Source organism: Sander vitreus, chromosome 21 (assembly GCF_031162955.1).
Source record: "Sander vitreus isolate 19-12246 chromosome 21, sanVit1, whole genome shotgun sequence".
Classification (NCBI taxonomy): domain Eukaryota; kingdom Metazoa; phylum Chordata; class Actinopteri; order Perciformes; family Percidae; genus Sander; species Sander vitreus.
The window spans coordinates 8843017-8868023 of record NC_135875.1 but is presented as its reverse complement, the minus strand read 5'-3'; the positions used below and the strand labels follow the sequence as shown (position 1 = coordinate 8868023).

Here is a 25007-nt window from a genome sequence, read left to right as displayed (position 1 = left end):
GCGACAAGGGTGGGGCAACGTGAGGCGACGTCACAGCTGGCCTTCATCGCAACTAGTTGTTGTTCGTCTGCTTGGTGTGTCAGGGCCTTTACTCATATGTTGGCTTTCACACTTCGTTTTTTTTTCATGCAACAGAATGCAACAATTTGCCACAATTGCTCTTTGAATTGTGATATATTGTCATCTTTTCCTTCTCATTCTCTCCGTATTATATTCACTCGAGTGCGGCCAATTCCATTTCAACTTCTCTCTGCCTCTCACTACCTTAATAACCTATTACACTTCAGTCTATTCATTACGTGGCAATCCCCCCTCCTCTCCAGCGGTTCCTCACCAAGTGTCTTGCTCCAGCCTGACCTAGTGTGTGCTTTAAATTCTCCTCTGTTCTCCTCATTATCGTGAACTACAAGTGTGTGGTTATGCCAGAGGCAGAGAAAAGAGAAAAAGAGGCCAATGAGATGTGTGGAATGGTGGCGTGAAGTGTATAGGGAAGTGTGAGCAACATAGGGACGGAGGTAAGGAGAACGCTAGAGCGGATGCGGAGGAAGGGTGATGCTTTGGGGGGAGGGGTGTGAAGGAGAAAGATAATGACGCCCCTGCTTGTGACACAATAGTATGATCATTTGTTCGCAGATGTGTGTGTAGGTGTGCATATTTGTTCCTCTGCTGGCTTGCGTTTATGGCTGTGATGTGTGTGTGAGTAGGTGTGAGAGAGTAGATAAGAAAGTGTGAGCTTAAGGATGATGGATTGCAAAACCTTGTTCTCGTGTCCTTGGGGGTCACGAAGGCTGTGCAAGGTGAGTTGCCATTAGATGTCTGTTTGTTATTCTGAATTGTAATTGGCCAATTCTGCCTGCTTTGGCTGCCACGATGCTTACAGGTCGCCGTTCTCCATTCTTTTCAAAACCTTTCTAACCTCTACTGCTACTGCACATACATATGCAGACACACACATTCTGGCTTTTGACGAACATCACGAAATGAGCCATGTTGTCAAACAAGACCACATCACTTCAGACTGCCAGCACAGCTGTTCTCTCAAATGGGAGGATGGCAGGTTTCATAACGAGTTTGGAATGCTACAGACTCACGACTGTCTCTCTTACATCCACACTGTTTAATCTCCAACCCACATGAGCGATCAAAGCTTGTTTACACGCCACTCCATGTACGATTAGAGGTATGGAAGGAAGTGTTTCTTCCAAGTGCTGGCATCAGTGAGGCTTTGCTTGACAATAACAACATTTTCAGCATCTTGAACAATATGTTTTGTATTCCACATCCGAATCAAATTTAACCAGGCCCAGCAGAGCTTTGTTTTACACAGCTGGCTCTGATGAACACCCACCATTTTATCATCTTCGAGCATATTGTGAAGAACAGTGTGAGAAGAAGCCATGTAGCTTGGATGTTGTAGTAATCATTATGAAAATGTTCAACAAGAGTGTAATGGCTCCACACGTCTTTGTTCTTCCTCCCTGTTTGCCCCTCTTCCTTCCTCTTCCAACTCTCCCTTTCTATCTCAGCTCGCGAGGAGTATGTTGCCACCTTCAAGGGCTCTGAGTACTTCTGCTACGACTTGTCGCCCAACCCCATCCAGTCTAGCAGCGATGAAATCACGCTCTCCTTCAAGACGCTGCAGCGCAACGGCCTGATGCTGCACACCGGCAAGTCAGCCGACTACGTCAACCTAGCACTGAAGAACGGAGCCGTGTCACTTGTCATCAACCTCGGCTCCGGGGCCTTCGAGGCCTTGGTGGAGCCTGTCAATGGCAAGTTCAACGACAACGCCTGGCACGACGTCAAGGTCACCCGCAACCTGAGACAGGTAACCAGACAACAGGAGGTGGAGGAGTGAGCGGCCGAGCAAACAGGAGAGGAGATGTAAAATTAGTTATGAGTTTGATAAGCCTTGAGGACGAAAGACTTGAAAGTTTGGATATGATAGGGTATGATATGATATCATAGGATGGCAAGTGGTAGATACATGGATGGATGGAAGCAATCAATGAAAAATTAATTTACAACAATTTTGATCATTTTGATGATTTTTATCAAGCAAAGATGTCAGACATTTGCTTGTTTCAACTCGTCAATTTTGAGGATTTACTGTTTTCCTTGTTTTATATCATTGTAACTGGAATATCTTTTGGTTTCGGGCTGTTTGTTGGACCAAATAAGAATTTTGAATGTGTCACATTGAGCTCTGGCAAACTTTTGGACTATTTTCTGACATTTTATAGACTAAATGATTAGTTTATTTGAGAAGTAATTGACAGATCAATCAAAAGTTAAAATGATTGTTAGTTACAACATTAATTGTAATTCCCTGGTAAATAGTTTCAGTGTGTAATTGACTTTGGTGAATCACAGCGACTGCTGCAGACGTTTCAGGGGCGGTGGGCAGCTGAAAAGACTTTAGTCCGCAGCAAGAAACTAATCAATGTAGAAGCTACGGTCAGTGGTGTGTTGTCCATCTGCAGTGATGCTGTGGTAGGAAGAAAATACCTGAGGTTTTGGTCTTAGTTTACAGTGGGTTAACCACCAGACCAGCACTGCTTTCAGCTCTAGGTGAGTCATTTTTCAATTGTGTGTGTGTGTGTGTGTGTGTGTATGTATGTTTGTGAGTGAGTGAGTGAGTGAGTGAGTGAGTGAGTGAGTGAGTAAATGAAAGAGAGTGTGAACTAGAGAACATTGAGGGTCATTAGCACTCAGGTGCTTTTAACCCACCTGTGCCCTGCCTCTACCGTTTGCCTGTTTGTACTACTTGACTACTAACTTTACTAACCTGCTAGTGAAACTAACCACCATCCATGGAATGATTCATTCTACTAACCTAACCTGTGCCCTTCTCCTAGCGAAACCACTCCAACCAACCTACTTACCTCACCAGAGGCCTTCTAGCTTTCCTTTTTTTGTTCCCGAAGTTGTTCTGTTCACAGTTTTTTGCTTTCCTTTCTCCCCCTTCTCCTACAAAGCACTCAGGCATTGGACACGCTATGGTAAACAAACTCCATTGTTCGGTAGATATCATTCTAATTGTTTCTTAGTTTGGGTTTGCCCCGTGTCTATTTCCTTTTGAACCATAGACTTCAAAACTAAACCAATAAAAGGATAAATGCGGTTGGTAATCTTTTACGCTTAAAAAGCCCCCGTACCCCCTCCTTGCCAACCATTTTTTTTTCTTTAAATCCTCCCCCTTTCTCTACCGTTTTTGTCACCCCATCACTTTGTGACTGACATGTAGGCGTGTACTGATTGGCTCATCCCTCACCTGCACGCAAATGGCGAGGCCGCCCCCCCCCCACCCTTCCTGCATGGTGTGACTCAGAAACCCTTCCCCTCTCTGATTGGTCTGTAAAATGGATAGAGAGGACCCTCCTCCCCCCCCTCTTCTTTCGATTTCTCGTCCTCCACACTGCCACTGCATGTTCTCCATGGTACCTCTGATTCATCCTGTCCTCAGTTTTGTTTGTTTTTTAACTGTGTCCTCTTTGCCAGTGGTTGCATGCAGAGAGAGGAACAGGCTGCATGTTTATATATTTATGTGCATATGTGTACGTATGGAATGAGCTGTAACCCATCTAACACCTGTGCGTGTGTATACATCAATATGTGTATGTTCGTCCATGTGTCATATCTCGCTGATCTAACTAAACCCCCCCAGACCACAAACTAACTAACTAACTAACACCATCATCACAACTCACCCTAAAAACACAACAACATAACATCATCACAACTACTAACAGCATTGAAATCATTACCCTAACTTCAGTAACCCAACACAGCTTGGCCTGACACAAGTAGCACTACTGTGGCTGCCAGCAGTGCAACAACTAACAACTACTAACAAGTAAATAGTACTAACACCTATTGCAAAGCACGAAGAAGCCTGTGGAGACTTTACTAACACCTGCCTGGCTGGGCAAGTTTGCCCGGCAATGATAAGCACCATCAGTGACAGGAAACTAACTGTAGTGAAAAAGTAAAGAGCTCACAACCTTTATGGGCAGCTGAACATGGTCAGTAATATACTGTAGAATATCAGGGTGATACCATACCACTAACTGTGACTTATGTGTGACAGGGTTAGGAACCAATGCAAGCTAAAAGCCCCATACAGGCTATTATACAGCAGAATAAGCTAGTTAAAGAATAAGAACACCAGTGTCAAGTGTCACTTTACTGTAGGTGGAGCATTCGGGAGAGTTGTTGTTAGTATATTAGGAAGTAAATCTGCATATTCTACTTAAAAGATGAAGCAGATTAGAGTCTGTAGCAGAGACATAAGAAGGAAAAAATGTAATGTAAAGGTTGAATTAGCGGACAAGACACAGCTAGCCTTTTATTGCAACGCTGTAAAAATCATGTTGGTTTAGTTTGTCTTGTAAAGTCACTACAAAGCACTGACAGAATAACAGACTGGTTTTGACGTTTGGGTATGGAGAGTTGCAATCCACTGGTGGTGGCACTGAAGCTTTGGATATATCAGTGAACCTATGAGTTACACACAGGATCTAGTTGTCATTCTGTGCAATAGACGTTGACAGGCAGAAGCAGGCAGACCACATAGTCTGATTTTAGCTAGAGTGCAAGTGGTAAATGGGGCTGCAGATTGTATTACTAACTGTTGGCAGAGGGATTGACATTTAGCAGAGTATAGAAACATATTTCTAATGTCAGTAATACCAGCAAAGACGAGAGGCAGCACAACTCAATTACACCACACAGTTAGCACTGATCCACAGAAAAACAAAGTCCCAACAGCACAACTAGCCAATTCCCCAAACCAATTAGGCCTTCTCCCCACCACAATGCATACACGTTACCAGAGTAACGGGGGCTAATTTGGCTGGTCAGCGCCTAGCTAGCGCTTAGCGCTGCCTTTGGTGTGAGTATATAGCGTGTCCTTTCCCTGTGCTTTGTTATGTAGGTGACCATCTCTGTGGACGGCATCCTGACCACCACAGGCTACACCCAGGAGGACTATACCATGCTGGGCTCTGACGACTTCTTCTACGTGGGAGGGAGCCCCAGCACTGCTGACCTGCCTGGTTCTCCAGTCAGCAATAACTTCATGGGCTGTCTCAAAGAGGTGGGATATATGCAAGATTCACACATATGTGTGTATAACATGTTTGACATACCCGTACTAGAGCAAGGCAGTATGGTTAAAAAAAATAGCGTGATAACAATGCAATTATTTATCTAGTAGCCTATCATAAATATAGCAATAAGGCAAATGTTTGCAAAATCACATATAGAATAGTCAAACTGCTTTATATCAGACTATTAACTACAATTTGTAGTATTATTAAATTAGACTGATTTCAGGCTGAATGAGCTACTAATATAATCTCTACGTGATCATTTCTTCACAATATGATTCCACTGAAAGACGATGAATACAATTTTTTAATTATTGCCAAGTTCATATACTCATACTGCACAGATTTCTCTATACTCTCAGGTTTTAAGAAACACCAATCTTCTTCTTTTTCTCTCACTTTCTTACTTTCTCTCTTCCTCCCGACCCTTTCTGTCACACAAGCATTTTACACACACACACACACACACACACACACACACACACACACAAATGCTTCCAGTTGGCAGACTCACACAAACAATCCCAGACATACACACACCCTCCCCAGCATCAGAGAGAATCAGTGATGAGTGTCGTTGAGGGAGTAGATACAGCACTAAGCACTAACATGCTAATTAGCTACGCCACAGAGACGCTCCATCCATCCGCTGTGCTTGAAATGGGCCACAACACTGCAACAACAAAAACTCACATTCACAATCACAGCATGCATACATACACAGATATGTGTATGCGCATACATGAGCGGTAATGCACAAATATACCCACTAAAGCACACACACAGACAAAATTAATCAAGCAAAAATAAACATACATATGCATAAACGGCACCTGACATAACAAAACTCCCAAATACATCCTCACACTCATTTTATACCCACCCTGTCTGAGTCTCCCTTTCATTCACACAGGCTCACACAGAGGCATAAACAAACAACCAAACAAGCCGACAGATGATGTGCCAAACAGAGAGCTATCTGTATCAGTGGTGAATACACTCTGTGTTGCTTCATTAAGACTGATGGCGTTTAAACGAGGCTGCCACTGTCAAAGTGAACCCTCCACTGGCACATTTACATATTTAATACGATGATATGACAATCCATGTGAGCAAATTAAGATGTATGCAGTGAATCACGTGCATGAATGATCACGGCTGTAACAATTTCGTGCATTTGATGCAGTGCAAACACACTCCTCCACACACAGACACACACACACACACACACACTACACGCTTGCACCATTTTGCACACTTGCAGCACTTATATTCAAGAATCACTCTCATTGCCCTACACACAGACAAACGCACCGACATACAAAAAAATTCAAAACAGAGGTGAAAAGCCAGTGCAGTGGGGAAATTTTGTGATGTTGCCGAGTTGCTCACAGGTCACAGAAAGAGGTCTGGATTAATAAAGCAGAGCCTGTGTGTGCCCATCTCTCTGGACATCAAAATGCTCAGCACAAGCACACTCCTTACACTCATGCTGCTCAGTCAGAGAGCGTACTGTGTCAGGGAAAGGAAAGAGAGAAACAAAAGGGAAGAAGAGAGAAAGAGTAAAAGCAAACCTGCAAGTAGCAGGGACAAATAAGAGTTATCAAAAGATGAGGCTGGAGTGGCTCACTGCTCTTAAGGTTGTCACTTTTATATAAAAATACCAGAAACTTGAATAACAAAATGTGTTTCCTGAGTTGAAAGATTAATGGATGTCTGGTGTCTTGCTCCCTCTTTATCTTTTCAGCATTCTCTCCTTTTTTTGACTTCTGAAAAGGTTAATCAAAGCGTGTCTTATTTTTTTCTCTTACTTATTGTAAAATAAGGTTAAATAAAGAAAAATACAATTCTGTGCCACAATATTGATATAGGGTGCATCTATTGACCAAAAGAAGAAGAAGAAATAGGCTTATTTTTATTTATTCCAAAGGTGAATTAATGTGTCATTCTTTTCCCTTCAACCCCGTCCCCTGAAGGTGGTGTACAAGAACAATGATGTACGGTTGGAGCTGTCTAGACTGGCTAAACAGGGAGACCCAAAGATGAAGGTATACTTTCAACATCATGCACAACTTGAACCAGACACATTATCCTCTTATACACAGAACACAGACATAATTTTGTATCACAACCTCCTGTCAGGCCCTGTGAAACATATACTGTAGGAATTTTAAGTAAATGGGATTATACTTTTGAGAGGTAGCCACAAGCTTTTGTCTTGTAGTCAGTTCACAGCTGAAAGCAACTGGCTTTACTTCAATCCTAGACTACAGAGGGACTATTTTTGGTCTTGATGTTCACTGAAAATCAGCTTAACAACCCATTTTCTAAATGATGGAACCCCTAAACATTTATTTTTCTTCTACCTTCCTCAGGTAAGCGGGGTAGTGTCTTTTAAGTGTGAGAGTGTGGCCACGCTGGACCCCGTGACCTTTGACACCCCAGAGTCTTTCGTGGCACTAAGCAAATGGTCAGCGAAGAAGGCGGGATCAATCTCATTCGACTTCAGGACCACAGAGCCAAATGGGTTGATGCTTTTCAGCCATGGCAAACCCAGACAGCAGCAACGCAAGGACCCACGCACGCCTCCTACACTCAAGGTGAAAAAATGTTTTTTTTAAAACACACAGGGAAGCTTAAATTAAAAGAAGCAAGACTAACAGTCTACCGGCAGGACTTAGACACAGCAGTGCTTTGAGCTAAATGCTGATGTTTAGCAGGTACAGTATGTTTAGCATGTTAATCATCTTACATTCTCTAATTACAAAGCACAGCTGAAGTTAGTGGGAATGCCATTAGTTTTGTAGGTATTTGGTCATTAACAGTGTATTAAACAAATACAAGTTTTGATTTTGGTGGTGATAGATGAAAAGTTAAGGGGTCATAAAAGTCATTAGGAGACATTGTCTGGGAACCAAAAATATCTGTACAAGATGTAATAGCAATTTTTATTACTATTGTCAAATGTATCTATTGAAAGCATAACTAAATTAGATTTAACTTTAAATCCAAAATGGCTGCCTTTAATTATCCTCTCCTATAAACCACTGAATTCCTGATTGTCTCTAAAATTTGAATTTGGGTTGGCTCTCCAGAATCATGACTCTAAACAATCTCAAATAGAAATCCCCATTCCCCACAAGTGTTGGAAAATGTATACTAGTCTCCACTAAAATTGAATGACATTAGACAGAGCCTAATTAACCTCATTGTAACTCACAGCTATAATTTGCATTTTTCCTGCTAGCCATCAACGTGCCTTTTTACAGAACACTAATACTGTGTCTTTTTGATGTTCAGGTGGATTTCTTTGCCATTGAGATGCTGGATGGGCACCTTTACTTGCTGCTGGACATGGGCTCAGGAACCACCAAGACCAAGGCTATCGACAGAAAGGTCAACGACGGAGAATGGTATCACGTGGACTTCCAGAGGGACGGACGCTCAGGTACACTCACTGCTCTCTCATCTCTGATGCTAACCATGACCACAGAGGTGATAAAGAGGAGGTGGAGGATAATGAGTAGGCAAGATCGTACTTCAACATTTTATAGTAAGCCCCAGCCTAGCAAGGCCATTTGGCTGCTGCCATCCGTCTGCTGCCTGTATTTAATTCAAACTGGGTTGTAAAGGTGCTGTGTTGACCAGTTTGAACTCAATCAATATACAGTAGCACTGTCAAATGTATTGTAATGTGTTGGTATAATTACCATAACACGGAGACTGTAATTAAAACAATTGGTAGCCCCTTTCTCATGCTACTGGTAGTGCTGTTAAAGTTTTTTAAAGTTATGGCCACATTTGCAATTAAGCCCGTGCTTCCTGTGGGTAGATGCATAAAACATACTCACCCAATGTTTTTTGTTGTCTCTTCTTATGTATTTTATCCCGGTCCTTTGAACACATCAGCCAAATTACTGAAACAGTATATACAGTACCAGTATTTGAAATGTGTTTCATCCTAATATAATTATAGTTTTCATAACTGTATTAATTACAGTCTAGAGACCCACAGTAAAGGCTGCCAATATTCTTGTTGTGGATCTTGTTTGTTTACTGTAACTGTACTAATGTCTAAAAATAAATGTATTAATTATTTATTGGTGGCAAAATGTTGGACATAGCACTTTTCAACCAGCATGGACTGCTAACCGATGACTATGGCCTGTGTAGTTTGTATTTCCATTGCTTCTGATTATAGAAGTAATGAGTGGTGGTGATGATGATGATGAAGGAGGAGTACAAAGCCGGGGGGAATGATGACGATAATAAAGATTATGATGGTAGTCATAATGGTCGTGGTGGGGGTGATGATTGGGATGAGGATGTTCACATTGAAGGTCATGATAATTACTGAAGTTGTTTTGATGTCTCACTGTGAATCCAGGAACCATCTCGGTGAACAGTGTGAGAACAGCGTACACAGCTCCAGGAGACAGTGAGATCCTGGACCTGGATGAGACTTTGTACCTCGGAGGACTACCCGAAGACCGCGCTGGACTCATCTTCCCTACAGAGGTGTGTGTGTGCTGACGTTGTGTCTACAGAATGACATACTAAGGTTGATAATACAACATTTGATTAATCAATCAACCAAAAACTAATTGTTTGGGTCATTTTTCAAGCTTGTGGTTCCAGCTTCTTTTTTTGACTTATAGCATGACGTCACTTTGAGCTCTAGAAAATTGAGACTTGCACTTTTCACTGTCTACAATGTTTTTATAGACCTAACTAACTAACTAGGAAATATTCTCCAGATTATTCAATAATGAAAAACATCCTTAGTTGCAGCTAGATATACTGTCAGTAGTGAGTAACTCCCAAAGCAGACCCAAAATAAATTAGTTTTATTTATGTAACCATCATATCAGACATTTTCAAATTTTCAGATTAGATTGAATTAGATCATCTTGATTAGAGTGGAGATTTTTTCAACCATGTTGTCCTCTGCTATCATTTAGATGTCCAATTTGTCTTTGCTATTTTTCTTATTTTTGTTAGTTGGTTGTTATTTTTTATGACAGGGTTTTACATGCACTCTTATTGTTATTGATGACTAACGTAAATAGCATTGTTCAATTGTAGAGCTGCAATGATTAATCAATTAATCAGCGATCGATCATATGAAAATGATTTGGCAACTATCTTAATAATTTAGCAAAAATGTCATTTGATGACGTCACTTTGTGCTCGAGGTTATTGACATTGACATGACTGATGTTTACAGACAGAACGATTAAATGATTAATCGATAATACAAAAATAATCATTAGTTGCTGCCCTATTTGGGAGCTATATATATTTTGTAAACTTTTGTTACTAACAATAGTTACACTGAAATAGAAATATATGAAAGAGATGAAATGTAAGTAATATAACATTTTCTTCCTTGGCATTTAACTGTTTGAGGAAGACTATGATATGCGAACAAAAGCTTGAAAAGCCAGTAAGGTATTCTAGAGTCATTTTAGACTGCAGTCTGGATCTGAATTTGGATGAAACATTAAACATTAAGAAACTAAAACTTAAACAAACTTTAACTTATTAGTAAGTAATCTTAAAAATGAATTTGAGCACCTGACTTGAGCAAATTGTGTAAGGAATAAATAAACAAAAATGTATCAGGGTGAAAGTGTGACAAAATGTCCTTACTTTCAAAGTCAGTCTAGCTTTTAACTGTGCCTTGAACAAGTTACTTGAAACACAATTTATTTTGACCTAAGTTTACCTACAAACGCAGCAAAATGTGGTCAAATTCCTTCATATAAAACTACTCTCGACAATGATGACTTCTTCCTCAGGTGTGGACGGCTCTGTTGAACTATGGTTATGTGGGCTGCATCAGAGACCTGTTTGTGGACGGGCAGAGCAAAGACATCCGGCGGCTGGCGGAGGCCCAGAGGGCGGTGGGGGTGAAGCCCTCCTGTTCGAGAGAGCCGCCCAAACAGTGCCTGTCCAACCCCTGCCAGCACAACGGCATTTGCAGGGAGGGCTGGAATCGCTACGTCTGCGACTGCTCTGGGACGGGATACCTGGGACGCTCCTGTGAAAGAGGTGAGAATGAGCTGGTGGGAGGGTGGAGAGGAAGAGGAAGAGGAAGAGAATAACACTTTGGCAGCATGTCTGGTAATTTGACATAAATGTCACATTTTCAAAATAGTGATGAGTAAGCTGGCTAATTACAGTCACCAAACAGCAACATTTTGTGAAACATTTATAATATGTCATGATGCAAAATACAGTCATAAAGACAGCTTTGTCATTTGCTTTTTGGCTTGAGAACAGTGAGTAATGCCAAAAGGAGTGAGCGACAGGAGACAGATGGTATGGTGTGGAAAGTATAAGAAATGTCAGAAATAATGCCCATTAATCATTTATATTGTGTGATAAAACGTTTTGTTATTATACCTTTAGGTTATGCCTTTTTTCCTTTAAAAGGTCCATCCTATGAGATTACATCACTTTCATAGTACTTACTACGATGCTAAAAACGTACTATCATAAAGATTTATGACAGATAAAAATGTGGCTAAACTGTTCAAATTAAAAGGCTTGCAGATTGAGTTTAGGTAAATTTACCCTGGATTGCAGGTAATGAGGTTCTATAGAGATAACTGAAGATACAAAATAAGGGTAAGGAGAAAATGAGCATGTTGCTGAATAGTGCAGCTTTTCTGTCATTGGCTGTATCTTTTATTTAAAAGCACAAATGTTCTGAGTGAAAGTGAGAGTAATAAGATGGTGGCAGGGAAAGGAGAAGATTAAAAGTGGATGAAAGAGAAGAGGTGGGAGGAAGCAGAGCTGCAGACAGGACTATTGGACTGCTATGTATGTAGAGACTGGGAATCGATGGGAGGAAATGTGCAGAAAGCAGGGAGCAGGAGCTGTCAGAGGGGGGTAGAACCACTGGGCTAGAACTGCCTTATGACAGCAGGTGAGGAGGAATGGGAGATGGGAGTAGAATATTCTGACAGAGAGTGAGTTATGAGAAAAGGTATGAATTCAGGCCGAGAGAGAGAAATGGAAAGTAGGAAAGATTGGCAGAGGGACTGATACAGGCCTGTTGAAAGAAGCGAGATGGAGTCAGACAAGGAGAAGAGAAGAAATGTTGTTTGTGCCACAACTACTGACGCGTCTCCAGTGATGATTGTACTATAATCTAACAGGAGATATAGACACACACATACACACACACTTTCTGAAAGGTGTGATGTGAAAATGTTTTATTTCGGAGGACAAACATCCGCAGTGTATGTTTATCGCAGCAATGCACTCTCTCCTTTCTCTCTCGCTCTCTCTCTCTCGTTCTCTTAGCTCTGTCTTCCTTTCCTCTATGTCTTTCTTCATCCCTCTCTGTGTGCATTGAGGGGTCACTAACTGGTGGTTCAGTGGATTAAAGGAAGCACAGATGGAGAAGCAGATGGAGAGAGTGATTGGCCGTGTTCATGCCTTCTACCTGCGGTTTCTCCCTCCCTTTTTTCCCTCCCTCGTTCTCTCACTCTTTCCTTTGTTCCCCCTCTCTCTTCATTAATGAACAAAGATAGTCGCCATGCTCTGCCTCCAAGATTCATTTTTATTTTGTAAATAGCAGTCACACACATTTCTAGCAACACATTTGCACATCTCTTAACACATTTTCATCTTATTCCTCCTGCTCACTTGCTGTTTATACTGCTGGTAGCTTACATTTTTATTTACTGTCCTGCTTAGGGTTGGGTATCGTTTTTTAACGGAGCTAAAGCGATACTTTGGTGCCTGAACTGTGCCTGAACTGTGCCTGAACAGATACTTTTTTATTTTTTTCATACATATCTTTATTGGGTTATCAAGACACAATACATGTTCAATCAGTGTGGATTCCTTTCACCCATTTTTCCCCCTTTTAGAACACCAACCAATTATCTTAATTAGAACCATCTATCTTAATCATCTAGGGAGGGAATGAAATTGATGGACAGAATGAGATTCCAAGTTTTATAAAATTTATCGGAGCACCCCCTAATACTGTAAGTGTAGAAATGATATTAGATCCTTTAGCCACGAGTTAGGGGAGGGAGGATTCTTATCCTTCCAATGAAGTAAAATACGTCTGCGGGCCTGAACAGATACTTAAAGCCATGCCACCAGTTTCGGCAGTTGCAGTCAGACTGTTACGTCCCGGTGTTGGAATCCTCTACAGTGAAATACAGCTTTACACCGTTTAACGTTATCTGTCAGCATTTTAACCGTGTTTAATCGAGTAGTGTTAACTAGCGCCACGTGCGGCGATGCTTCCGTTGCCTGTAACGTCCGTTTCAGAGCATCGGAAGTGCAGGCATTTTAGTGGCACAGAAATGAGGCACCGAAATCTGCGTTGCTGTTCGGTCTGGTAGATACCGGTCGTTTAGGCACCTTTGCCATATTAGCCCACTCCTGCCAGTAAATGAAAACTAGAAAAAATCTCTTAAAGTAAGTTTTTTTTTTTATTAGCCAGGGGTAGTCGTCTGCTGTAGTTTCACCTTGCTATTTTATAGTTGACGTGCGACTTTACATTCTACTACATGCTGATTTACTATCCCCAGAGCCATTGAAAGACTGACTAGCCCTGTTTGACATGTTAGCTAATATTAGCTTGTGGTAGCTTAGATTTAGCTTAAATTTTTGTAGTATGCAGTTCGGGACTACAAATACAAAAATCTATCTGCTTGTTTAGGTACACATTTAGCCAGTTGGAACAGAAGAACACACCAGAATAGGCCTGTTTAGTAATCTAGTAATTAGTAATCTAAAATGCAATTCAATGTGGGAGTAATCCAAGTATTCAGAATACGTTACTCAGATTGAGTAACGTAACGGAATACGTTACAAATTACATTTTTGGGCATGTATTCTGTATTCTGTAACGGAATACGTTTTGAAAGTATCCTTCCCAACACTGTAGGTCAGTGATAATGACAAGTCACTTGAAATGATGAGCTAATAAATTTGAATGATTGAATAAGAAATCAGAAATGTGTTTTGAAGTAACAACTATGGGGCTGAGTGCCACATACAGGGTAGTAAAGTTGATAAGGTATTGTTAGTTTCTGTCTTTTCATGGGATCATTAACAAATATCATAAGAAACATAAAAGAATCTAATTTGAAGAATCTAAAATATTATCTTGCATTTTTGTTTGCTAATAAGATTAGTCAGCACGCTTCCACAGACATATAAATGATGCCATAGCTGCAACTTTATTAATTAGGAAAGAACAGAGACCGATGTCTACGGAGCAGCATTGTTGTTGTTTTTTTACCCAATTTAAACATGTGTTTTGTACTGTTGCTTTCACTTTAGTAAACAGTTAAACTTACCTTGGAGATGTGGTTTGGACATGTGGAGTCAAGCTCATTGTTTCTTGTGGACATCCTGGGTGTTTATTTTGAAACAGACGACACTACAACAACAAAAACATAGATAACATATGATCCTTTAACTACTTATTCTGTTTGTATGGCGCATCTGGTATGTGCTACAGGTGAAGATGATGCGACGGTATGCATATATCTTATCCAAAATAAAGTGGGCATAAATGGGCTTCCATACTTACCAACCCTTCCTCCTCTATTTGCCTTGTAGTGAGTCAGGTATGGTGAGGAAAATGGTCTGTCTTCCTTATCAGAAAAGTGTGTGTGTGTGTGTGTGTGTGTGTGTGTGTGTGTGTGTGTGTGTGTGTGTGTGTGTGTCAAGTTAATGAGGGTTCATTTGCATTTTAGCCAAGAGCTTCCCCCCTGTCTTGCTCTGTCCTTATTTTCTCTCCCCCTGCTCTCACTTTTCTAAACCCTCCTCTGTTCACACTTAAATTCACTCACTTATTCTGACATGCACGCACATACGCACACTATCTGTCTCTTTCCCTCCTTCTCAGCTCATCAGTATTCATGAGGCCTCCCTCTCTTCCTGTTCTCTTGTTTTTGCCTTGGCTCCAACCGTCTCCCACAGAAAAAGGGAGAGCGAAAGGGAGAGAAAGCGAAAGAGGAATGGAATAGAGAGATATAAGAAGGGAAGACGCAAGAGAGATAAAGGCATAGAGACATGGAGAGTGTGTTTAGCTGCACATGTAATTGGCCAATAAAAAATAGGGTTCTCGGAGGTAAACAGTTTAGCGGTTGGGGATTGGCCCCAGCAGGTAGCAGGGAGAGAAGATTATGAATATGTAAATGAGTATGCAAAAGACATTAAAGCGGGATCACCTGAGCTTGTTACATTATGACTCCAGGGTCTGGAGATGTCAGCGACGGTGGCTAACACACTCACTGCCATGCATTCTGATTCAACCAGATAATAGGGCAGGCCAACCAGCTGTGGCTATTTTTATATCCTCTTCAGTGAGGGAGTGATGATGAATTAAGGGTGGAAAGTGATGGGGTAATTTTGTAGGAAGTAGGTTTTTTGAGTTTCAACATGACGTGGCCGGGGAATAAGGGAATGTAGCCACGCTGCAACATACTTGTAAACTGTCATGTTTAAATCTGATTCACTCAACGTCGAATTGCCTTTGTCTCTTCCCACATCATGTGTTTTCTCCTTGTCAATCTTTTCTGTCTCTTTTTTATGCGTCCACCCACCTCACTCTCCTCCATCATCATCTCTGCCTTCCTCCGTCTTTCACTTTTTCTCATACGTTCCTTGCCTGTCTCTCTCTTTGTGTCTTGTACAGATGCGACTATCCTGTCGTACGACGGCAGTAAGTTTATGAAGGTGCAGTTGCCTATGGCGATGCACACCGCGGCGGAGGACGTCTCGCTACGCTTTCGCTCCCAGCGGGCCTATGGCGTTCTCATGGCAACCACATCCCGTAACTCCGCAGACACTCTTCGTCTGGAGCTGGATGGGGGCCGTGTCAGACTCACTGTCAACCTAGGTACACACATACACACAAACAGAGATTCTCCAACATTGTTTTAATTACCTGCCAGGGGAATGCAGCTGATACTGGCCTCTTGGCTATTTCTTGCATAGGAATGTCATTAAATGTTGATTAATAATATATTGTCCCTGGAAAGTAAACTCTTCCTGATAATTCTGCTGCACCATTTATGCTCAATATATTCAAGGGTTTCACAGGTTTTGGCAGATACCTTTTATAAATGCGAAAATACCCAGTTAAATGTTAGTGGCATTGTTTCTGCGTTGAACAGAGGGTCAAGCCTCAAGCTGCATTCTCTGCTCACTCCCAGTGGACCTGTGCATCCCTAACACCTTCAACAATCAATACAAATACTCAAACTGTACAAAACGGTCCAAATAGTACACGCCAAACATAATTGCAACTGCTAAAAACAGACTCACTCGTTCACAGTCACACACTTTCAAGGTTAAGTTCAAGACCTTTATTTGACATTCACATTCACATGCTAACACACACACATATGCACACGCACACACACACACACACATAGACTAACAGAGGGGTGCATGTGTTGGTCTCTGGTTGTCTGCAGCCGCGTCTTTTCTGTGGTTGACGCCACACGACACACCAAGGCATCATGGCTAAAAAACAACAACGACAACAATGTATAATAATGGGGCTAAATCTTCCGACCATTTACGGAGATTTGTGCTCTGGATGGGCGACAAAAATTATGGGATGTGTTCGATGTCATCAGGCAAACTGACACACATGACCCAGCTCAGTCTCCTGGTGCTTTTGATTGGTGACTGAAACTGTCGCTCAGGCCAGAGCAGCCAATAAGCACACTGCTCATGCTGGGACACACCACTCTCCTTAACATGTAATTGTTCAATGTAAAAATCCACCAATCTTGATCCAGATTTGACTCTGTATTGGCTAAAAATCTAAGTCTCAGAAATTGCATTTGCAACACACTGTTGTAAGAAAATACACGGTCCAGCTTGAGGTCCGATGACAAAGGAGAGTGTGTGTTTTCTCAGCAGTGTATGTGTGTGTGTGTTTGTATATGCGTGCAGGGTGTGTCGATGTGTGCGTCCCCGGGGCGTGGAGAGTATGTGTATGTGTGCAGCATTAACCCTCTGCTCTGCTCTCCCTCCAGACTGTATCAGGATAAACTGTACAGCCAGTAAGTGATCCCCCATCTCACCTAACCTTTCCTCCTTCCTCTTCCTCCTTAGTATGTGTGTGTGTGTGTGTGTGTGTGTGTGTGTGTGTGTGTGCGCGCGCGCGCGCGCCCGGCCGTGTGTGTTTTTGTTATATGTAATGTGTCTGTCTGACTGTTTTTCACTCACTCTGTCTCGTCAGTCCATCTGATCGTAATCCCTCATTCAGCATATAGTTGTACCATGTGTCTGTGTGCATATATGTGTGTTGGACAGGGGAGGTGCACATATGCGTGTTTGTGTCTACATGTTCAGCTACACCACAGGAGTGGTGCAATTTTTGCTGAGGGCCAGGGTTTTCCAGGTCGGCCATTTTAGCAAAGAAGGATAGACGGAAGAGAGGACGGCAGGGGTTGAAGGGGGGTGAAAAAGTAGTGTAGCTGGTGGATGAATGCAACTTAGAGCTGCTGCAGGGTAATTACTTCTCCTTCATGCCGGAGACAAAAGACATTTTATCCTTCTGTTTCTCACTGTTGCACCTTCATCCCAAGGTCTGTCTGGTTGCTTTCTTTGTTTGATTGTTGTATCTCTCTAATATTGTACATGAGGGATTTTTGGGTAGTGTTTCAATCAGCGTGTTTAGTGTGAGTGCCTTTACATTCTGTATTCTCTTCATTGCCCATCTGTGTGTGTGTGTGTGTGTGTGTGTGTGTGTGTGTGTGTGTGTGTGTGTGTGTGTGTGTTTTTGTTCATACTGCTGTGAGTGGAGCTGAATCCCTGATGAAGTTTAATTCCCTCACGTGGAGTTTCTCTCTGTCACGACCACAGAGAAAGAGGGAGTAAGAGAGAGAGAGAGAGAGACGATTGCTCTGTGACGACAAAGAGGTGGTGAAATGGACGACTGCAGTTGCCATAGAAACCCTACTAGCCACACAGTGCTGTTGCTATCAAGTGTGTCTGTCGGCCAGTTTTAGACCGGTTGTCTCAATGAACATTTCAGTAGTCAGCCACTTTTCTGGCACACGGTGTGCATACAATAAATTATACATCTGATATTCAAGGGGGGAAAAAAATTGTATTTAACAGCCAAGCGCCACTGAAATAGTCCACTCAGCAGTCAAATAAAAGCCTCGGCATGGGAGAGATTTGAGGCTTATCCGGCAGAAAAGCCATTTGTTATTTGGAGCTAATGAAATATGAAACGCTTTTCCTCATTTTGTTTTCATTATCCTGCTCTTATAATTTCTACTAGCTTGTGCCATTTGATTTGAACTGTATTTCCATTGCAACAAACAGTCCCTTTTGTCTTTCTGTATGATTTGTCTCGCCTTGTTGTCTTTTGGTTTAACAGCACAGAGCGCAGACTGTCTGCCGACCACCACAGCGATCGCTAGTAGCTCAACTTTAAACCAAGCTCACCATGCTGTTGAATGCACTGTTAGCACTGACCCAAAACAGCTGCTTGTGTGTGTATGACTTTGTCTGTGTGGTTTTGGAGTGTATTTGTGCCTCTCTCTGTTCCCAAGCTGACACAGATCACTGCCTCACTCTCACCACAGTCTGCTCATTTTTTTAGTATTTGGTTATATATGCAAAAACACACACACACTCATAAACTCACACATACATGCACATATTCTATCCTTCACTCAGTGTTAGGCAGTGATCCATGGTAACAGGATGAGATGCTCATGCCCAGAGCACAGCTGAGTCTCCTCAGGGGAACCCTGTGTCCTCTCTGAATGCATAACACACTCTTTTAGTTTTGCAAACACACACACACACACACACACACACACACACATATGCATTTCACACTGCCATATCCATTTTTATCCATTTTTTGTATTATGTTTGCTTGTCCGCATGCCTCTTTCTCTACCTCTCTACCTGTGTGTGTGGGTGTGGGTGCGTGCATGTGCGTGTGTGGGTGTGGGTGAGCCTGCCTGCATGCCTCAATGAGTGATATGAGAGGTATGCTTGACATTTTCTGCAGCAGAATTCGTTCGGGTCAGTTTACTTCTCACCTCCCCCATCATTAGCTCCTATAGGTCACTGTAAGCAGACTCACTCAAACCAACAGGGCTTGGAGGGGGAAAGGGAGTGTGTGTGTATGTGTGTGTTGGGGGATGGTAGGTGTTGTGTTCAAGGATGGTGGGGTGCTTGTAGTGAGTAGGAGTAAGGGGGCACTGAGGTTTTGGGAACAGTCAGTCTGTCAAATGTGTGCAGTCAACTATGTGAAGATATGAGCTGGTAGATGGGCAGAGAGCGAGAGAGACATCATGAGAGGACAGCTCAGCTTCTTTCATTCTGCTGCACATCAGCACCTTGGAGAGCTCTCTGATGTTCCACTGTGTCTAGTGCCACCATGAGGCTCGTTGCAGTATTGCGCTCCTGTGCAAAATAAAGAAAAGCTCCTGCATGTAGACACAGACTAATATATGTTATATGTGCGGGGTGGTTTAGGAGTCAAGGGGGTGCGAATGTGCTGTCTGTGCATGTGTGGGAAGTAGGTGGTCATCATGGCTGTGTGATCTGTCCACAGATGGATTGTCTCAGCGTGGGCCTGTTGTGACTCACAGTCTCCATCTTAGGAACCCATGGCATCCATCTATGCTAATCTTTCTGTCTGTGTCACATCATCCGTCTCACTGGCGCATCTGCAAAGTGACCTGTCTGTCTATCTATGGGGAGTGTGTGTTGACACAGAGGTGTTTGTCTCCCCAGGATATATATGGTTCCCCCTTCCCTCTGCTATTTCCCTCCATTCCCTCATTTTCTGTCCTTAAATTTGAATTCAATCTGCCTGGCTTCTTTTTCTTATCTCTTTTGCTGTCTCTGGATTTCTTTCTTCTCTGTCTCTCTCTATCTGTCTCTCTCCACCTCTGTGTGCATTATGTTAATGGTGCTCTGGGCTATGTGTAGGTAAAGGCCCAGAGACCATCTTTGCGGGGTCGGGCCTCAATGATAATGAGTGGCACACGGTGAGGGTAGTCCGGCGTGGCAAGGGCCTCAAACTCACCGTAGACGACCTGCAGCCTGTTGAAGGTAACCACAGAAGCATTACCTTTACCCCTTTTAGTTTGTTTATGACCATAAAATGACTAAATGTCTTTACTTTGCTTTATCTGGAGTCTGTGTGCAGACCTCTGCTTGTATTCTGTGTGAGAATGTTTCATATGATAAATTGCTGGTTGATTCTTTTTTGTTAATGCTATAAGACCAACATTAAGGGTTTCTTTTTTAGAGAACATCTGTACCTGTGTAAGTGAAAATAATCATTTTGAATTATGACTGTGAGCATAACTGTACACCACTACACTAGTATGGTATTAGTTATAGTATTAGGGCCTGTTACATCTATTACTAGCAGTCTGTCACTGTTAGTTCAAGTGTTGAAATGTGCAATAGGTAATAGCAATAGTATTTGTTTTAGTATTGAACAGTTCCACTTGAAACCCAACTTTCCGTAGCCCTCACCTCTGAGCTTACCCCGCCACCAGGTCAGATGGCGGGCGACCACACCCAGTTGGAGTTTCACAATGTGGAGACGGGTATTGTGACGGAGAAACGCTTCATGCCTGCCGTGCCCTCCAATTTCATCGGCCATCTTCAGGGCCTGACGCTGAACGGCATGCCCTACATTGACCTGTGCAAGAACGGTGACATCGACTACTGCGAGCTCAACGCTGTTATTGGCTATAAGAGCATTGTGGCTGACCCTGTCACCTTCCGCTCACGCTCCAGTTTTGTCACACTGCCCACGCTGCAGGCCTACTACTCCATGCATCTCTTCATGCAGTTCAAGACGACGTCGCCCGACGGCCTTGTTCTCTTCAACAGGGGGGACGGCAATGACTTCATAGTGGTAGAGCTGGTTAAAGGGTGAGCTGGGCAAAGCAGTTTGCGGTATTCACATTACATGAGTCAGTGCAATGTCTTGCAAGGGGAAATAAATGACTATGCAGTTCAAATGTGTGTTTATGGTAATATCTGTCTTGCAGAAATGCATGTGCATGTTCTATTTTGTCTGGGATTTACAGTTACAATTGTGTTAAAAATGATTGAGGCTGAAATATCAAATATGAAAAGTGCACAAGTCAAGCATTTCTTTTTCTACTCTTGTAATTATTTTTCTACAAGACAGATTATAATGTCCTGAAGTGTATGACCCTGTGTTGTTCTTCATCATGAATACGATTAATTTTCCCCAATTTTTTGAACCCCTCCTTTCCTTGTTCCCTTTATAGCTACCTACACTACATCTCTGACCTGGGCAATGGAGCACACCTGATCAAGGGCAACTCTAACAGTCCCCTAAACGACAACCACTGGCACAACGTGCACATATCCAGAGACACTAACAATCTCCACACGGTCAAGATTGACACCAAAGTCACTACACAGACCACCATGGGCGCCAAGAACCTCGACCTAAAGGGTATGCACAAAAATACAAGCAGTGATAAGTGCTAAAGCTCACTAATTTAACAGGTTATATCTAGTTTGTTTAATCCATACAAAATCTGAAGTGTAAAACTGGGGGGTTATGTGCCAGAGTTTTTCTTGGCAAGTGAACTTAAGAGGTGCTGGTAGCCAGATTTGGTTCAGACAGAGCCAGGCCAGCTGTTTCCCCGTTTTTAGTCTTTGTGCTAAGCTAAGTAGTCTTGGTTGTACAGACATAAGAGTGGTCAATTTTCTAATCTATCTATCTATCTATATCTATACTGGTTCCTGCTTTAAAAATTAGAACCTTTGGGCGCCTGGGTAGCTCACCTGGTAGCACACGCGCCCATATATAGAGGCTCAGTCAGCAGCAGCTGCGGTTTTGGTTCTGACCTGCGGCCCTTTACTGCATGTCATTCCCCCTCTCTCTCCTGTTTCATGTCTAAGCTGTACTGTCACAAATAAAGGCCTAAAATGTAAAAAAAAAATAATCTTAAAAAAAAATAAATGAGAACCGTTGCAGCTTTTCTCTGTTATACAGGTACAGTATGTTGCTGTACATTTCATTTGTTGTTTTTTTTGGCTGTTGGTCGGACAAAACAATCAATTCAAAGACCCTTTTCACTATTTTGTAACCTTTTATAAACACACAAAAATAATGGCTATATCAATCAATAATGAAAATCATTACTTGCAGGCTTGACACTGATACAGTCTTGTGATTGCTTCATGAAGCTGCCATTCATTATGTTGCTCATCCAGGTGACCTGTACATCGGGGGCGTCTCCAAAGAGATGTACCGAGACCTGCCTAAGCTGGTCCACTCCCGCGAGGGATTCCAGGGTTGCCTAGCAACAGTTGATCTAAATGGCCGGCTCCCTGACCTTTTGGCTGATGCACTGGCAACCATGGGACAAGTAGAGAGAGGCTGTGAAGGTGAGGTGCAAACACACAGAAATCAAACCAGTAGATCTGTCCTGGTTCCATGTCCCTTCTGTTTTTTCTTTCAGTTTTCATTTAACTCATGCTCTCTTTTATTAGGATAACCCACTAACCCAGCTTTGGTCTATTAGATGTAAATGTTGCTCTCTTTCTTGTCATCTCCTCCTCGATCTTTCTGCACATTGTGTTTTCTCTCTCTGTTCCACTCTTTCAGCAGTTCACAGGCATCTATGTGCATTGACTAACCATCTAACTTGATTTGCTTGTTTGCTTTTTTGTTTGGCTGACAAAAGTTACATTGATGAAAGCTGACTTGCAAGGTATATCGCTTTGTGTGAGCATGTGAGACACGTGTACGAGGGTGGGAAAATGTGTGTGTGTGTGTGTGTGTGTGTGTGTGTGTGTGTGTGTGTGTGTGTGCGTGCGTGCGTGCGTGCGTGTACTGAAACTACCCAGTGGTGTCTAGTGTCGTGTGGATCCCAGTGATCCAGAGTCAAAGGTCAGAGGTGACCTGTCTTCTCCTAGCCACCATAGTGATTTCATCACAGTAGTGACATCACCACCGCTTGACTTGAGTTGACCACAGCTCCACCACCCGTGTTGCCTAGCAGCATGCTCCAACTCCTCTTACTGACTCCCAACCTAAACTTCAATACTCCATTTGTGAGTCATTTCACACGCTTTCCTCCACGCCTCGTGTTAGAATTTCAACAAATGAGAACTAAGTTTAGAGCGTTGACATTCTCCTGTGTGGTTTTAGCACGAGGCAGGGAGTGAATGGTGACAGACTGCTGAAGAAAGAGTATTGGGATGTAGGCCTTTAAACATAACTATGCCCTCTTATGTTTAACACCTCCTCCTGCCCTTGCCCCATTCATCTAGCCTCACCACCTGCATGCTCTCCACATTTAGCTCTTTTCACCGAGTATCAGATTTCCGTTTAGTTTCAGTTTAGTTTATATTTATAATCTAGCATCTATGGGAGCCTATCCATACTATCTTAGGCTCACAATTATTTTCTACTACTACTACTAATCATAACATCATTGCAGCACAACAGTCTACCTGGCCATTTCAAAATGCAAAATGTTTCAAGGAAATGTGGATTAAAAATAACCATACAGTACTGGCATACTGTTGTTTAAACACTGGGCTTCAGACAACATCAAAAAAGTATGTCTGCTTATCTTCTCCTAACCTTTGCACCCTCCCACCCCACCACCTCTTTCATTGCAGGCCCCAGCACTACATGTCAAGAAGACTCTTGCTCAAATCAGGGAGTTTGTTTGCAGCAGTGGGAAGGCTTCACCTGTGACTGCAGCATGACGTCATATGCTGGGCCACTATGCAATGATGGTGAGTCTTTGCTTTTTCTCTCTCAGACCTACTACTACTGTAGGTGTGGAATTAGCTTATTTTAATATTTAAATAAAAAAAAGTAAAATCTATTGTAATAGTATGTGTGACCCCTGAATACTCATTAGATATAAGTTTGGTTATGTAGATCATAGAGCATCAGGTTTAATTGTGCAGTTGTTTATGCTATGTGCGTAATTTCCTTTGTCCTGCACTCTCTGTCAAACCTTAATCCTCACCCTAATTGTCTCTAAAATGTAGAAAGCACACCCTGGTGTATAACTGCAGGTTTAAAAGTGATGCTTTGATGATTCGTTGCAGTGGCGCCGGCAGGATTCTATTTTAAAGTGCCCACAAGAACTGCCACAGTGCTCATACAGTAGCTCATATTTGCAGAAGAGTCATACAGAAGGCCAAATACACAGTCAGCCACACAAAGGCACATACACACACACACACACACGTTTTCACACAATATTCATAGTTTCACACATGTTCAAAATAATGTAGTCATATCTGTTGTGACTTTCAACAAAACTAATATAGGCCTATCTAAATATGCCACTGTTTCGGATGTGTTTTCTGGGTTAAAAGTAAGCCAATGTCCAGTGCGCTGTGTAACTTTGGATTTGGCAATCCATTTATTCACAGTTCACATGCTCATTGTAAGGTTCCACTACGAGTCAGAGACAAGAGTGAAGTTCTCACAATAACCAGTATATTAAACCACTGTGCAGAGGAAACTGACAGATGTGTCACAATGTTTCTAGAATAGAATTACAGCTGCCACTGATTTGGTTTCAAACACTGAATCAAAGCATTTTTGTTTGCATTTTATCAGAGCCACCAGGTGAGGGCGCTGTCAACTGTTGATTCTGAAGTGGCACAAAAATACCACTAGCTCAATGTCTAGTTTGGTTATTCTGACTCTCTTTAATAATGTCCTCTTTAAATGTTCAACAAATTATCCTCAGCAGCCTTACAAGTTAGATACTTGATGATTATTTAGGTATCCTGCAGCTCGTCCAACAATAGTTTTCTGTTATTTGTCAGTTATTGCAGTCAGACTCCTGCAGTAATGTTGAGAAGTAGTTTGGGAAATACAGATTTTTT

General features: G+C 42.2%; 1 protein-coding gene across 2 annotated transcripts in view; it reads left to right on the top strand.

The window, feature by feature from the left end:
- nrxn1a (neurexin 1a) overlaps nucleotides 1–25007 on the top strand; it is a 58753-nt gene that overhangs the window by 21300 nt on the left and 12446 nt on the right. The window contains exons 5-18 of one of the 2 annotated variants that reach the window (XM_078279404.1): nucleotides 1527–1828; nucleotides 4937–5098; nucleotides 7088–7159; nucleotides 7487–7711; nucleotides 8412–8559; nucleotides 9499–9629; nucleotides 10913–11165; nucleotides 15793–15996; nucleotides 17147–17173; nucleotides 20076–20198; nucleotides 20654–21035; nucleotides 21401–21591; nucleotides 22359–22532; nucleotides 23775–23894. In XM_078279404.1, the coding sequence (XP_078135530.1) occupies nucleotides 1527–1828; nucleotides 4937–5098; nucleotides 7088–7159; nucleotides 7487–7711; nucleotides 8412–8559; nucleotides 9499–9629; nucleotides 10913–11165; nucleotides 15793–15996; nucleotides 17147–17173; nucleotides 20076–20198; nucleotides 20654–21035; nucleotides 21401–21591; nucleotides 22359–22532; nucleotides 23775–23894 (2514 nt within the window). The remainder of the gene's footprint in view (nucleotides 1–1526; nucleotides 1829–4936; nucleotides 5099–7087; nucleotides 7160–7486; nucleotides 7712–8411; nucleotides 8560–9498; nucleotides 9630–10912; nucleotides 11166–15792; nucleotides 15997–17146; nucleotides 17174–20075; nucleotides 20199–20653; nucleotides 21036–21400; nucleotides 21592–22358; nucleotides 22533–23774; nucleotides 23895–25007) is intronic. The other variant, XM_078279405.1, reaches the window with a different exon arrangement.